Genomic DNA, 16,125 nt, shown 5'->3' on the forward strand with positions numbered 1-16,125 from the left:
GAAAAAGCCACCCAAAACCAGTCAATTTATAAGCCTCCCTCCAAAAAACTCAGTTTGCCTACACCATGGGATTATGGGTGGCAGATGAGTTATCCACAACACCACTGGACATTGTGCAGGGGGTTGAGCAAAATTTTCCTTAGTGTTGGAGACTGGAGCAGACAGGTACGCAGTCACTTCTGGTCAGGTAGGCACTGGCAGAGAACACCAGCCCTCCTGGGTTACCTGTGTGGATATGGAGAGAAAGATGGTCCTTTAAAGCACTCTTCATAGCCCCTGTCCACGGTCACCTTCTGGAGCAACAAAACATTCTCAGCACTGTGTTTTCAGCAGAGTGGAGATGCTCTCCAAGGGGAGAAAGTTCCTCATGGAGGAAAAGGCAGAAAAAGCAGCTTTTTCTTTCCACCTCCCCTTTTCTGCTCTCATTACAGACCAGGTGCTCTCCCACAACACAGGAAGCAAAGGAAACATTTGAAAGATCCCTCCTCTTTCTGCAGCTCCCATAATTGTCTTTGACACTGTTTATCATCTGTGATAATACAGCTGTGCCCTGTTAGCTCCAGTTGCCCTAATTCATGTTATCAGTCTGGCACCAGGGAGAGGAAGGTGAGAGGTAGGGAGGAGAGGTGAAGCCATTACAGAGCTGACAGGACAGTGAGAATGGAGCGTGGTGATGGACTAGCCATCACTTGACCTGAATGCAAACATACATCTTATTGGATTGACCTTTCCCTGAGAGTAATGGATCACCTCATGTATCATTTTTGCTTCACTGCTGGCCATTCCAAGAAGATAGTTTCTGGTAATTAAGATAGATTCCTCATATAATCCACCCACAACAACAATCAATAGGTGCCTCTAGAGGGATATTTCCAGATTATTGCTATGTCAGCACAATTTTTGGAAGTTTTGTAGATCTTATCATGAGAGGCATAATCAGCAGAGCGACATGGGGGTGATTTCTGGGGAGGCAGAGTATTTGCAGGAGCCATGCATCTGTTTGTGTGTATAAACAGGTGACTGCCCTCTCTTGCTTAGGATGAGAAATATGTAAGACTTACAAACCCTAATACCACTGCAATGAAATATCATAGCAGAAACTTTGCAGTCCTGCATGACTGCAAGCCTATTGTGGCAGCAAAACACATCTGTGATTCTGATTTTAAGAATTACTGCAGCTACCTATACCAGACTCCTGCTCCCACTCTGCTCAGTGCAGCAGGCACTTATTCTCTCATGCTTCATCTTTTTTTAGTTGTGATGTTTGAGTTGCTGGAAATTATGGAGCAAAGGTCCACAGCACTGTAAACAGATAGCAGGTTGTACTTGCAAAGGTGGAACCAGGTGAAAATGTTTTGTCTTCATTTGCAAATTGAGCACGTTTGATGGAGATGTCCACCTGGAAGCCTGCATGCAAAAGATACAAGGGCCTCTTGCTTCTCTTCATCCAGTCACTTCTCTGGCTGATAGCCAGTCCCAGTGTCATGATGTCTCTGAAAACCAGGTTTGGATCTGGGAATGGAAAAGCCTGCACGGTACAGCTGCACAAAGCAAGAAGCTTCCCAATTTGTGCAGCCCTCTTTAGTGGAAGATACACTGTCAGTGAAAAGAGGAAATTCCAGATTTTCAGTGGGGGGCAATTCCTTGTCCACATGTATTTGACCTAGCTAAGTGAGGACGCTTTCTCTAAGTTTAAGTCTAATGTAATAATTTCAGAGAAGAGCTGAGAGCCAGAGTCCTTATTTCAACCTTGCATTCCTCCACCAATTCCTGACGTTAAGATCATTCCTTTCCATCTCTTAGACTCATTTTACAGGAGTTTTGGCTATATAATATGTGTTCATATCCCACCACAGAATTTGAAAGAGAAATACAAGCCCTAAGGAAATATTCTGAGACCTCAAAGTACCAAGGAAGACAACATGCAATGTATGTTATTGTAATAAATGGCTCAGTCTTCAAAAGTGGACTATAATCAAAGTTTACAATTTATTAAAGGAATAGAGGTAAGCAAACAGCGCTGGGTGCGCCGGGAGTCTCTGCTCCACCAAGATGCACACCCGTTACATCAAGCAGCTGATTTTTATGCTCCTAGGCTAATACATATTCAGTACTACTTCTAGAAAAAAAAACAGGGTTATTATTATAATTAGTTTCTGGAATCCAAACCCTCCTACTGGAGCATGCGTATCAGTCTCCGGTGGTCCCTCTGGGGGTCTCTCATGCTGAAGGCTCATAGTCTTCCTCCCTCTTGTCCTTCTCCTTTGTCCAACTTGGCTGTATGTCAGAGACTTGTGCAGCATCCCCTGCAAGCTTTGTCTTTTAGTTGTTCTTCAGCTCTCCCCGTCTCCTTAATCTCCTGGCCAGATATCAGAGACTTGCATAGTGTCCCATGCAATAGTCATAATAGTTAGCAGTTATTCTGAACCCCCCCAGATATCAGAGACTTCAAGGAAAAGCCTACAAATACATTTCCCTTCGAGCTCTCTATTGACACGAATTGCTAAAACATTCCTTTGCAAGATACAAGAATTATATACATTAACCACTCTGTTTTTCTTAGACTTGTGGTTATACAGGGGTATGTAAGACAGAAGGTCACATTCATCATACCATGCGGCCCTAGCACTGTTCCATACTGAGATGAATCAGATGAACATATATCACATTATGGCCTCCCAGCCTGTTTCTGGTTTGCTATAGGCAGCTAGAGAAAAAGCTGTGCTCTTGAATGACCAGGGCTGTTCCAGTGCTTGTTTGGGGAGTTCAGTAACTCACCTAATAAGTGGGATGGATGACAGCGTTGGTGTGTTAGAGCTTCAGAGTGAGGGTTGGCTTTGCAGTCTCTTGAAGTGGGTGGTAAAACCTGGGCCAATGTTGAGAGGATCTGAAATGTGTTCCCTTAGTCATATTGATCTATGAAAAGCAGCCAAATATGAGTTGGGATATGTGCTTTAAAAAATGTAAATTATTTCAAGCTGTGAATATAAATAAAGTTAATAACTTGACTCTTTCCATTTCCCTTTTTAGCTTTTACTCTGGTTTGGTGACCTGATTTTCCAGAAAGGGATATTTGGTAGGTCAGTGGTGGAGAGGGATGCAGATGAGTCCCTGTAAGGTTGAGGCACCATTACCATTTCTGCAACCCCAGTCTGGGTCTTCTTGCACAGACCTCTGAGGGATCACATACCAGATGACTTCTAGTCAGAGACAAAACCTCCAGAGAATGACATTTTTTTTCTTACTGAACATTTCACATTTACCTGATAAATATTTTCCATCAGAGTCATCTTCTAGTCTGTGTCTGCTCTGGAAATTATGTCACTGGATGTTGTGGTAAAAGGCAAATGCAGAAAAACCCTCTTGCAAGGGAAAATCTCTTACGGAGCTCCCCAAACTTTGAATTGCAAATTGCATTTCTAACATTGAGAGACAGTTACTCCCTTTTGTCTCCAGATTTTGTTGTTAAGATTTCCATGAACATGTGGAACATTTTTGTTCCAGCATCCTTCCTAATATTTTAAATCAGCTTTACATATCTTCTATGCCCCCTCTGATCTTCATGGCTTTTCAATTTTTTTTTCTTATTTTTTTTTCATTATAGCTTTCCATTTCACATTAGCACATAAAGAAAAGTGCATTTTATTGGAATAGCTATGTTACAGCTAAGATGATTCTTCTCCCTGTGGATGAAACCAGATAGTGTTGTGCCATGTGGCCTATGTTATAACAATCTCACTTTGGCTGTATGACCAAAACCTAATCATAGGATTTTGAGAGGAAATTATTATTATTCAAATGCAGTTTCACCCCTGATACATTTTAGAGCCATAAAAGAACATTAACTGGTTCTTCTTTTATTTGTTTCAAAATACTAAGGTTTTATAAAAATTGATCAAGCTTTTAAAAAATCAATTATATTTGTACTCCCCCACACTACTGCATGTAAAATTTTTAAAAACAAAAATAAAAAGAGATCTGTCCACAACTAAGCCAATGTAATAGCCTTATTAAAAGGTATGGGCTGCTTTTCTGGATGACTAGGAAAAGCATCTGATTGAGGATTTCTGTTAGCGCAGATCAGCATTGCCACTTTGGGTGTACAGAGGCAAATTCCAGAAGAGCAGAGGGACAAGGTTTTAAATATGAGTATCTCTAGCTGGGTTTGGTTTTCCGTTTAGGTGAAGATAAGTGATACAAAACCACACAGCTGTTTAGGGAAAGTACACCACCAAGGTTTTACTGAGAAATGCAAGAGCTGAGAAGAGTTTCTAAGTTTTTTAATGATTGTTTTTCCTTATTAATACAGTAAAAGAACTTTGAGAAACTTCTGCCAACTCACTTGACCATGGAATTAGTAGGTCTCCGTTGTTCAATGTATGTTACGGAGTCAATGAAGTGCCACCACAGGCTATTGCCAGCAGGTACAAGCCCATCAGATCAACAGTTGGCTGGAAATAAGGGAGAGCTTTGGAAAAAATCCCCAACCTCTTCCATGACTCACTCCTTTAATCTGATCTTGAAAATAGTAAATAAGAGATCTAAATCTGGTTTTCAGAGACATCATGACACTGGGACTGGCTAGTAGAGTAAATAAAAGAATACGAGTATCTTCTGGTCTTAAGGATCAATGCTTTTGTGTGTGTGTGATTGTGGATTAACATCTTTCTGAGCTCCATTGAAATGGCCCATTATAAAAAATGAGGTTGACTAAGATGATTAAACATTATTTACAGAAAGGACATGGGTCTGATTAAATCACCAGGAGGGAGGTCTCTTTTATGGTGACAGGAAAAAATACACATCATTCATCAGAGGTGCTTGCTTCATTTCAGTAATTTGGGACTAAAGTAACTTGGATGGTCTGTCAGCTTCAATACAGTGGAGCTAACTAGGAGATCATGTAAATAAAAGCTGATGATTAGATCAAAAATTAAAGGGCCATCATTTTTCTTGTTATGTTGCAATTTACTGATGAGGTCTTTATAATACTGTCACCAAGCACACGCCCCCAACAGTACTTACTTACTGGGCTACATTTTTTAAAAGTATTTTAATAGCTTCCCTCTAGAACCTGGATAACTGGCCAAATTTTGAGAAGTTCTGGCTAGACATCTCCACAAGGAGACCTGATTTTAGCAGGGCTCAGCATCTGAAATTCCTATTAACTGCTCTTTTCAAAATCAGATACTAAAAAAATTTGCTATAAACTTTTTTTTACCTAGTCTTGGGTCCAAGTTCATTTTATTAGTGAGGCCAAGAGAGAAACAGATTTTAGTGCCTGTTGCAGGAAGCACGGCCGAAAGCACGACAGACACCAGTAGAGTCAGATCATGCTCCATTTTATTGCCTGAATAGCCTAACTTTTATAGTGAACTTAACAGGGGCGGATAGTGTCTCACACAAGATTATTGGTCAAAAGCACTCAGACAAACAACTACAAGAAAACAACCCCACCTGCAAGAAAACAACCCCCTTGTGATTAGCAGTCAAGTAGACCTTGTCCTTGAAGCCAGCTACTGGTAACAATATTTTTCTGAATTCCTCAATTGGGCGATGTGGGAACACTGTCATGCGAACTTCTCATAGTTGCCCTGGTAGCTTGGTTTGCTCAGCTGCAGCAAGCCATGGGATTTTTGCTGTTTCAAAAAATCCCTCAACAATTCAGACCCCCTTTTTGTTTGTTTGTTTGTTTGTTTGTTTGAGAAAACCAAGCCCAATGTAACAGTTTTGCAAGTAACCCTTTAACCACATTTATCACAATACCACATGCAATGATGATTGACACCACAGCAAACAGAATCCTTAATCCCTCTTTGACTAATCCCAGTAACCATCTATGCATTGTTTCAAACAAATCAGTGAGCCATTGATTGAAAGGATGGATATCATATTGAATCTTTCTCATGAGCTCTTTCAGGAAAGTAATGGATTTGTGAATTGACTCATTATGATCAAAAAGGTTTAAACAGTACATTCCCTTAAAGTCCTCGCACCCATGCCTTTGAGCCAAAAGCAAATAGTCAATATCAGCTTGATCCTGTAAAAGCAGATGTCGCAGACTATTTGGATCTGGTAACATCTCCTCAAGTATCTGTCATGGCATAGGCTTGCTTCTCGTCCCAGCATACCAATTTTTCTAAGTTGTTAAGTGCGGCCGCAGATGCCACTCCTGGCACTAAAATTGCCAATGCCGCTCTAGCTGCAACACCAAGCAATTCAACATTATCATTGCAATCCGGTGCGAGCAATGCCCATTTATGTCTGGTGATCTCACGCAACTGTGACAAGCCAGGAGCAAATACAATGAGTTTATCTAAGTAACATGGTGTGGTGGTTTTACTCAGGTGGGCAGCTGAGCTCCACCACAACCGCTCTCTCACTCCCCCTCTCCTCAAAGAGGAAGGGGGAGAAAATACAACACAGAGAACTCGAGGTTTGAGATAAGAAAGGTTTAATTAAAGGGAAAGGGAATGGGAGGAAAAAACAGAGACAAAAGAAGCAATCAGTCCGCGCGGAAGCACAGAGAGAGGAAAAATTATTCTCTACTTCCCATCAGCGAGCGGTGTTCGGCCACGTCCTGGGAAGCAGGGCCTCAAACGCGTAGTGGTTGTTCAGGAGGAACAGCCCCCTCCCCCACGAGAGCCCCCCCTTTTATTGCTGAGTGTGACATCAGGTGTTATGGAATATCCCTTTGGTTGGTTTAGGTCAGCTGCCCCAGCAATGTCCCCTCCCCATCACTTGCCCACCCCCAGCCTGCTGGCTCTTGGGGGCTTGGAAGGAGTCCTGATGCTGTGCCAGCACTATGCAGCAATAGACACAACACTGGAGTGATATCAGTGCTGTTCCAGCTACGAGTGCAGAGTACAGCACTGTGTGGGCTGCTGCAGGGAAAAGGTGACTCCAGCTCAGACAGACCCAACACAACTTCCACCCCTTATTCCATAACATTTGTGTCACAATCAGGTACAGTTTAGTATATAGATGTTCTCATCACCATTGTTCTCTGTCCATTGAAGCATTTTTATGTCTGTACTTCTCTTTATTCTATAGGTCTTTTCCCAAAATGCTCATAAAAACTGTTGATGGTTTCGCCTTCATCTGTCAAAGTGGTCACTCAGGGCAGGCGACGTTGGTTTTCTTGACACCAGCACCAGCTTAGCTCACATCAGTGTTGCACTTGCCCGGTTCCTTGCAAAGTTGACCTGTCATTGGTTCTGCAGTGTCCTCCTACAACACATAACTTGGATGATAGATTAATTTTCTCCCACTGTTAAATCTCCTTGAGGCACACACTTGATATCCCCTTCTTTCTGCATTACCCACCAGGTATACCCTGGTCCTTTGGCAAAGACAATCCCATGAGTGGGTTTGCCTTTTCCCATGGCAGGGGCAACCCACACCGCCTTCCCCATCCACTTTCCCACACGCACTACAGGGACTTTAGCTTCTCCCACAGTGTGTAGGGGTTTTGTTTCAGCAGGACCAGGACGGCTTTCAGACCCCCTGTTGTTAACTAGCCAAGTGGCCTCTGGTAGATTTATATCCCAATGTTTCCATGTCCCAGCACCCAATGCTCGCAGCATAGTTTTTAACAGTCCATTGTACCTCTCAACCTTCCCAGAGGCTTGTGGGTGGTAAGGGATGTGATACACCCATTCAATGCCATGTCTCTTGGCCCAGGAAGTGACCAAATTGTTTCGGAAATGACTCCCATTGTCAGACTCAATTCTCTCCGGTGTACCATGTCGCCACAGCACTTGTCTTTCCAGGCCCAAGATAGTGTTTCGGGCCGTGGCATGGTTTACAGGGTATGTTTCCAGCCACCCAGTAGTTGCTTCTACCATGGTGAGTATGTACCGTTTGCCTTGGCGGGTTTGTGGAAGTGGTCCGATATAGTCAATCTGCCAGGCCTCACCATATCGAAATCCAAGCCATCTCCCCCTATTCCAGGGAGACTTTACCCTCATGGCTCGTTTGATTGCAGCACAGGTCTCACACTGATGGGTAACCTGTGTGATGGCCTCAATGGTCAGGTCCACCCCTCGATCACGAGCCCATCTATATGTGGCATCCCTCCCCAGATGTCCTGATGTTTCATGAGCCCAGCGAGCTACAAACAGTTCACCCTTACGTCCCCAGTCCAGGTCCACCTGAGCTATTTCAATTTTTGAAGTTCGATCTACTTCTTCGTTGTTCTGATGTTCTTCGGTAGCACGATTCTTAGGCATATAGGCATCTACATGATGTACCTTTACAGCCAGGTTTTCTACCCGGGCAGCAATATCTTGCCACAGGGTAGCAGCCCAGATAGGTTTACCTCTGCGCTGCCAGTTGTTCTGTTTCCATTGTTGCAGCCACCCCCATAGCGCATTTGCCACCATCCATGAGTCAGTGTAGAGATACAGTACCGGCCACTTTTCTCTTTCAGCAATTTCTAGGGCCAGTTGTATAGCTTTCACTTCTGCGTACTGACTTGACTCACCTTCCCCTTCCATGGCCTCCACAACTTGTCTTGTGGGACTCCACACAGCAGCTTTCCACTTCCGATGGCTCCCTACCACACGGCAGGATCTGTCAGTGAACAACACATACTGCTTTCTGTCTTCTGGCAACTCATTGTATGGTGGTGCCTCTTCAGCACGAGTTACTTCTTCTGTCGGTGCTCCGAAATCCCTGCCCTCTGGCCAGTCCATAATCTCTTCCAGGATTCCCGGGCGGTTGGGTTTCCCCATTCGAGCCCGCTGTGTAATTAACGCTACCCATTTACTCCATGTAGCATCGGTTGCATGATGTGTAGTGGGGATTTTCTCTTTGAACATCCAATGTAACACAGGTAGCTGTGGGGCCAAGAGGAGTTGTGCTTCTGTACCAACAACTTCTGAAGCTGCTCTAATCCCCTCATATGCTGTTAATATTTCCTTTTCAGTTGGGGTGTAATTGGCTTCTGATCCTCGATAGCCCCGGCTCCAGAACCCCAAAGGTCGGCCTCGAGTTTCTCCTGGGGTCTTCTGCCAGAGGCTCCAGGTGAGCCCATGCTCCCCAGCTGCAGTGTACAGTATGTTTTGCACAGCTGGTCCAGTACGGACAGGCCCAAGGGCTACTGCACGAGCTATTTCTTGTTTGAGTTGTTCAAAGGCCTGTTGTTGCTCGGGGCCCCACTCAAAAGAGTTCCTCTTTCGAGTCACTCGATATAGAGGACTCACAAGCTGACTATAGCCTGGCACATGCATTCTCCAAAATCCCACAAGACCTAGGAAAGCTTGTGTTTCTTTTTTGCTAGTTGGCGGAGACATAACTGTTATTTTGTTGATCACATCCGTCGGAATGTGGCGACGTCCATCCTGCCATTTTACCCCCAAGAACTGGATTTCCTGTGCAGGTCCCTTGACTTTATTCCGTTTAATGGCAAATCCAGCTTTCAGGAGAATTTGAATTATTTTCTTCCCTTTCCCAAAAACTTCTTCTGCTGTGTTACCCCATACGATGATATCATCAATATACTGCAGGTGTTCAGGAGCGTTCCCCTGTTCCAGTGTCATCTGGATCAGTCCATGGCAGATGGTAGGGCTATGTTTCCACCCCTGGGGCAGTCGATTCCAAGTATACTGAATGCCCCTCCAAGTGAAAGCAAATTGTGGCCTGCATGCTGCTGCTAGAGGGATAGAGAAAAATGCATTAGCAATATCGATTGTAGCATACCACTTGGCTGCCTTTGACTCTAGTTCGTACTGGAGTTCTAGCATGTCTGGCACTGCTGCACTTAGTGGTGGTGTGACTTCATTCAGGCCCCGATAGTCCACTGTTAGCCTCCACTCGCCATTGGACTTCCGCACTGGCCATATAGGACTGTTAAAAGGTGAATGAGTCTTGCTGATCACTCTTTGGCTCTCCAGATGGTGAACTAACTCATGGATAGGAATCAGGGAGTCTCGGTTGGTGCGATATTGCCGCCGGTGCACAGTTGTAGTCGCAATTGGCACTTGCTGTTCTTCAATCCTCAGCAATCCTACAGCAGAAGGGTCTTGTGAGAGACCAGGCAGGGTAGACAGCTGCTTAATCTTCTCTGTGCTCAAGGCAGCTATGCCAAAAGCCCACTGGTACCCTTTTGGATCCTTGAAGTACCCTTTCCTGAGGTAGTCTATGCCAAGGATGCACGGAGCCTCTGGGCCAGTCACGATGGGGTGCTTTTGCCACTCATTCCCAGTTAGACTCACTTCAGCTTCCAATATGGTTAGCTCTTGGGATCCCTCCATCACTCCGGAGATAGAGATGGGTTCTGCCCCTTGGTGGCCTGACGACATTAGGGTACACTGTGCGCCTGTGTCCACTAAAGCTTTATATTTTTGCGGTTCCGGTGTGCCAGGCCATCGAATTCACACAGTCCAGTAAATCCAGTTGTCCCTCTCCTCTACCTGGCCAGAGGCAGGGCCCCACTAGTCCTGGTCGGAGTATCTATCAATTATTTCTTCCAAACGTGAAGCAGAAATCTCTTCATCAGGGTCAGGAGTAATACTATTCCTTCTACTGCCTCTGGGGGACTGTTCAACAGAAACTGGGGCAGCAATCCTCCTAGGGGCCCTCTTTGTTGCTGTTGTATCTTTCCGTAGCTCATGTACCCGAGCAGCTAGGGCCGAGGTTGGTTCACCATCCCACTTCCTCATATCTTCCCCGTGGTCACGTAAATAAAACCACAAGGTACCTCGCGGTGTGCGTCCTGGATTCTCCCTTGTTTGAGCCGGGGACTGCTGGCGCTTGATGGCCGAAAGATTTTTCCGTTTAGGTGAGGACGAAGCTATGTGTTCATCTAACCGTTGGGACAGTTTCTCCACAGCTGAAATGCAGCCCCGTACTGGGGGAGAGAGATTTTCTTCATATTTATGAAGCTGGTTGGACACGGTATCCACAGTTGGCCCCATCCCCTCGTCCCAACCCATGACTGCCAGTGTGCTGGCATGTGTTGGGGGTGCAGCCCGTACAAACTTCCGCCACATGGACGCTGTGCATTGGACTTCATCGGGGTCTTTAGGTGCCTGGGCGTTGTTTAAATCACTATAAAGCATCTCCAGCACAGCTAATTCCCGCAGGTGCTGGAGGCCCTTATCCATAGTGGTCCATTTGTTTACTTGGTAGACAATATCCTCTTTGTGGGGATACCTTTCTTTCACAGCTGTAAGGATTCGCCTCCAGAGGCTGATAACTTGTGCCTCTCTTCCAATTACTCTATCAATGAGTCTTTCTCTAGAAAGGGATCCCAGCTGCTTGGCTTCATTGCCTTCTAGCTGTTGGGTATTGGCCCCACTATCCCAGCATCGAAGCAGCCAAGTGAGGATGTGCTCACCTGGATGGCGACTGAAGTCTTTACGTATTTCTCGCAGCTCACTCAGAGATAGAGACCGAGTAGTTTCTGATTCATCTATGATTTCAGTCTCTTCTTCATGATGTTGCCGTGATAACGCTGCTTTAGAGCCACTTGCCTTTTCCTCTTCTCCCTCATCCGTAGAAGGAGCTTCTTCCCTTACTAAACGACCTGATCTCCGTTTCCATTGTTTCGTCTTTACTACAGGGGCGACTGATACCATAGATGGTCGGTCCTCTAGGGTGGTCATAGTGTGTGCTGTCTCATCATCAAATTCAGGAACCTCCCTATTCCCTTGAGGGTGCTGGGCAATGTTAATTGACATCTGATAGGCATAAGCCAGACCCCAGCAGAGTGCAGCCAGCTGGTGGAGTTCTCTAGTATTGCCAGGGTCAGGGCATACATCTTTCAAACATTCCACCAGTTTTCTTGGATTTTGTACTTGTTCAGGGGTGAAATTTAGAACCATTGGAGGAGAAAACCGTGATAGGTACCTGCCCAAATCCCCCCACACACCTTGCCACCCACAACTTTGTCTGGGGACAGGTCCTTGAATAATATTCTTAATAAATTGCTTTACTTTGGGGAAGATGACAAACACTAGACCTAGTGATAGGAGGATAATATCTGACCAGGGGTATCCAAGATACTGAAAAGCTGCTGTAATTAGCCCACAGGGAGAAAAGTAGAAGGCACTGTAATTCTTAATATTTTCAATAAGATAATCTCCATGAGACCAGGAGGATAACAATGCCGGGTTTGAATACCAAACAAAACTGAAGGCCAGTATGTTACAGCACAACATGATAAAAAAAACAAGCACAGACTTCAACACTTTCTCCGATCGGATGTAAAGGAAAAAAGAAAACAGAGAGTGGGCTATATACAACATATCCACACAGAAAAGTATTACCAGAAGACCGAGCATTATGACTACCAATATGTTAGTTGTAAATACTTCAATCAATGCTATTGTTATCTCAACCCTCGAGCCCCACGTTGGGCGCCAAAAAGGACTGTGGTGGTTTTACTCAGGTGGGCAGCTGAGCTCCACCACAACCGCTCTCTCACTCCCCCTCTCCTCAAAGAGGAAGGGGGAGAAAATACAACACAGAGAACTCGAGGTTTGAGATGAGAAAGGTTTAATTAAAGGGAAAGGGAATGGGAGGAAAAAACAGAGACAAAAGAAGCAATCAGTCCGCGCGGAAGCACAGAGAGAGGAAAAATTATTCTCTACTTCCCATCAGCGAGCGGTATTCGGCCACGTCCTGGGAAGCAGGGCCTCAAACGCGTAGTGGTTGTTCAGGAGGAACAGCCCCCTCCCCCACGAGAGCCCCCCCTTTTATTGCTGAGTGTGACATCAGGTGTTATGGAATATCCCTTTGGTTGGTTTAGGTCAGCTGCCCCAGCAATGTCCCCTCCCCATCACTTGCCCACCCCCAGCCTGCTGGCTCTTGGGGGCTTGGAAGGAGTCCTGATGCTGTGCCAGCACTATGCAGCAATAGACACAACACTGGAGTGATATCAGTGCTGTTCCAGCTACGAGTGCAGAGTACAGCACTGTGTGGGCTGCTGCAGGGAAAAGGTGACTCCAGCTCAGACAGACCCAACACACATGGACATCTGATAGCATTTGCAGGGATACCTTACCAGGCCCTATCCCCGCAAATCAGAAAAACATCAGAAGGTAAGGCCAAAGCTGTATAATTGTTCCAAACACTATAGTTGTTACCCCTTGTCTCCGTGCCATAAACCCCTAAACCCTGCCTAGCAGTGTCATTGTAATCACGGGTGTTATTTGTATTTCTATACCCGTATAGCCCTTTCCAGGTTCCTGTAGCAGGAATCATCTGATAGCCACGGCTACATTCACATTTGTAGCCACCTTTCAGGTTGATACAGATTTGACTACAGATACCAGGGTTTTGGCATTCATCAGTATCTCCACAGGTTCTCTTGTCTACAAACTCAAACCCAGCTGGACCTTCATAGCCAGTAATGAAATCTCTGCAGATGCGGGAGCATCCACCGTTGTTCACCAAACATTCATTTATGTTGCATTCCTTCAGGGGCTCATCACCCCAGTCCTTGCAGTCTCTCTGCTGGTTACACACTTTATTGATATCTATGCATTCTCCACTTCTGCACTTGAATTTGCCAGGTCCAGAGCACTGAATAACATTGTTACAGTTTGCTTCATCAGTGCCATCCAGTCTCTCACACCATTGCACTGCCTACTCCCATGGACACAGTTCCCATCTTCACATCTGAACTGGTCTGGCCTGCAGGTCCGAGAAGGGCAGTTAATTTCATCACTTCCATCCTTGCAATCAGGATCTCCATCACATCGCCACTTCTTGTGGATACATTCACCTGAGCCGCACTGCACCTCACTCGCAGAACACTTCACCGGAGGTGCAGGCTGGCGGCCACACTGCTCCAAAGATTCATCCGAGTGGTCAGAGCAGTTAGCATCATCATCACATACCCAGCTGATAGGGATGCAGGCAGAACTCTTGCACTGGAACTCATGAACACCACAGGTAGGAGGTGCACACTCCAGCTCATCGCTACCATCACTGCAGTCACCTTGACCATTGCAGACAAAGCTTTTGGAAATACATTGCCCACTACTGCATGTGAACTCTGCTGCACTACAAGTCACATTGCCACAATTCTCTTCATCTTCTCCACTGACACAGTCTTTTTCACCATCACATTTCCAGGACACTGGGATACACTGGGTTGACTGAGGACCACAGCTGATTTCATTTACCCGGCATGTTCTCATATGACACAGCTCAGCACTCTCGTCAGACCCATCTTCACAGTCCGGATCCCCATCACACTGCCATCTGTTTGGCACACACTGACCACTGTTGCACACAAAGTCAGATTCAGCACACGTCTTCTTCACACAAGCACTCTCATCACTGCCATCTGAGCAGTCTTCATCGCCATCGCATTTCCAGAGTAAAGGAATACAGTGTCCATTACTACACGGGAACTGGGATTCTTCACATTTTGCTCTAGCACTGTCGGCAGCAGCGCACAGGCAGGCGAGGGCGAGCAGCAGGCAGAGCGCCCCGCAGCGCGGCAGCACCCACCGCCGCCCCGCACCGTCACCTGTGTCACTTATACTACTCCTATTACCCATGCTGTTAGTGTCAGTGGCATCCTCCTGGTACCGTTTCTGTCTTTGTCGCCCCTTACTCTCCCCCTTTTCTTTTTGCCACTGACCATTCACCACAAATGGATGAGACACATGATTGCTAGTTAGGAAAGAGAGTGCAACGTCTGCTATACGGCTGCAGGCAGTGCCAGCTGCAACCTTAGAAGCTATTTGTGAAAGAGCCTGCCGGTGGTCATTTGGTAGTGTGATCCGCGGCTCTGCACTCCTGCCCTGCAATAAAAGTAGTAATAGAGCTAAGTCATCATTAGTAATCTGTACAATGTGGCAACCCCACTGAATGTTATCCAGGAACATTTGTACATTTATCAAATTATGTAACAGCATAGTTATAACAACGATCTGGGGACTAATAGTCTTTTTTGCATTGCAAGATACGCCTCTCATAAAAAGAATGCTAGAGAGAAGCAGCACAGCCGCCGCTGCCTCCATGGTTACGTCAGACAGGCTGCAGGGTCCTGATCTCCGCCCCTCTGCTATGTGCCAACTCGCCACACGGTGAGGGTCATCTGCCGTTGTCCACTGACACCTCTGGTCTCCCGTAGCAACTCGATCTCGGATGTCCCGCGTCGCACCGCGATTACGTCAATTTCCCGCGTCCCTCCGGGGCTCCCGCGTTTCCCGCGGCTCAATAAAAGGATGCTGGAACTTATTTCTTGTAAATGCAAGTAGGTCATTATCAATGGCATGGAGAGCCTTGCACAGTGCTTCAGAGAGACATTTTCTCTCTTAGCTCAGTCATCAATTAAAAATCTGACAATGAATCTTGGAAAATGTGAACAAAGGCATTTTATGACTTACCTCAATAAAAGTCTAGCAGGCTGCAGTTCTTCCTTGCTGCTGTTAATTGTCTTCCTCACAGTGCCTGCTGCTGGCTTTTAATGTCCAACACCTGAGGGAGATAGAGTGAAATCTTGTCAGGTAAGTCAGGTGGCTGGTACTGTTAATCAAATTCTTCTTGCTTTATCTGTTGTTAATACCTATTTTATACATAGCATATGTGAAGAGCTCATGTATGCTAACAACAAATGCAGTTTTGGGAAGAGATGAAGGGTGAGTACAAATTTCAGTGCCCCAGCTTGTTTTGCTCTCCTAAATGAAAAGAAGTCAGACCCTTGGCTCAATCACACAGTCCATCATCTTCATCATCCTGCTCCTGTCAGTAGGTTTTTGTCTGGTATCCGTGTTTGAAAGATTGGTTGCAATCTGATGGACAACCAGAAAACAAAGCCTCTTTTTATTCTGAGGAACATGCAATATTAACTTGTCACCAAGTGCTGAAATGGTATAGCAAGAATGGGAATTGGGAAGGTCCATTAGGGGAAATTTGTACCCAGCTTGGTTTCATTAGCTCTTTTTCTTGTCAGGTGATTAAGAATCTTATTTTCCTGGTCATTTCTGATCTATGATATTCTCAATACTGTACTCATAAGTTTGTGTCTTGAATTCTTGCTCAATATTTACTCAAGACAGTTCCCACTGGAGATATCAAGCAGCTTTACTCCAGCAGCCCACAGAAATCAAAGCCACACTGAACAGCATTTGAGTGTGAAACTTAAACAGCAGTGGATAATTT

At 45.4% G+C, this 16,125-nt stretch overlaps 2 protein-coding genes and 1 long non-coding RNA gene across 3 annotated transcripts in view; all 3 read right to left on the minus strand.

Annotated features, from left to right (window-relative positions):
• LOC311426382 overlaps positions 1-16,125 on the minus strand; it is a 281,784-nt gene that overhangs the window by 112,796 nt on the left and 152,863 nt on the right. The gene's annotated exons all lie outside the window — the stretch shown is intronic.
• LOC311426489 (uncharacterized protein) overlaps positions 1-16,125 on the minus strand; it is a gene marked incomplete at its 3' end in the record, with an annotated part of 324,836 nt that overhangs the window by 12,274 nt on the left and 296,437 nt on the right. The window lies entirely within an intron of this gene.
• Positions 1,280-14,683, minus strand: LOC311426490 (very low-density lipoprotein receptor-like; the record flags this gene model as incomplete). The annotated part of the gene is given in 5 exon segments (XM_084502858.1): positions 1,280-1,512; positions 8,135-8,269; positions 10,703-10,852; positions 13,149-13,571; positions 13,574-14,683. Coding segments are annotated over 5 exon segments (1,884 nt in total). The 5' UTR covers positions 14,517-14,683.

This window comes from Aythya ferina (genome assembly GCF_964211825.1).
Source record: "Aythya ferina genome assembly, chromosome: W".
NCBI lineage: Eukaryota > Metazoa > Chordata > Aves > Anseriformes > Anatidae > Aythya > Aythya ferina.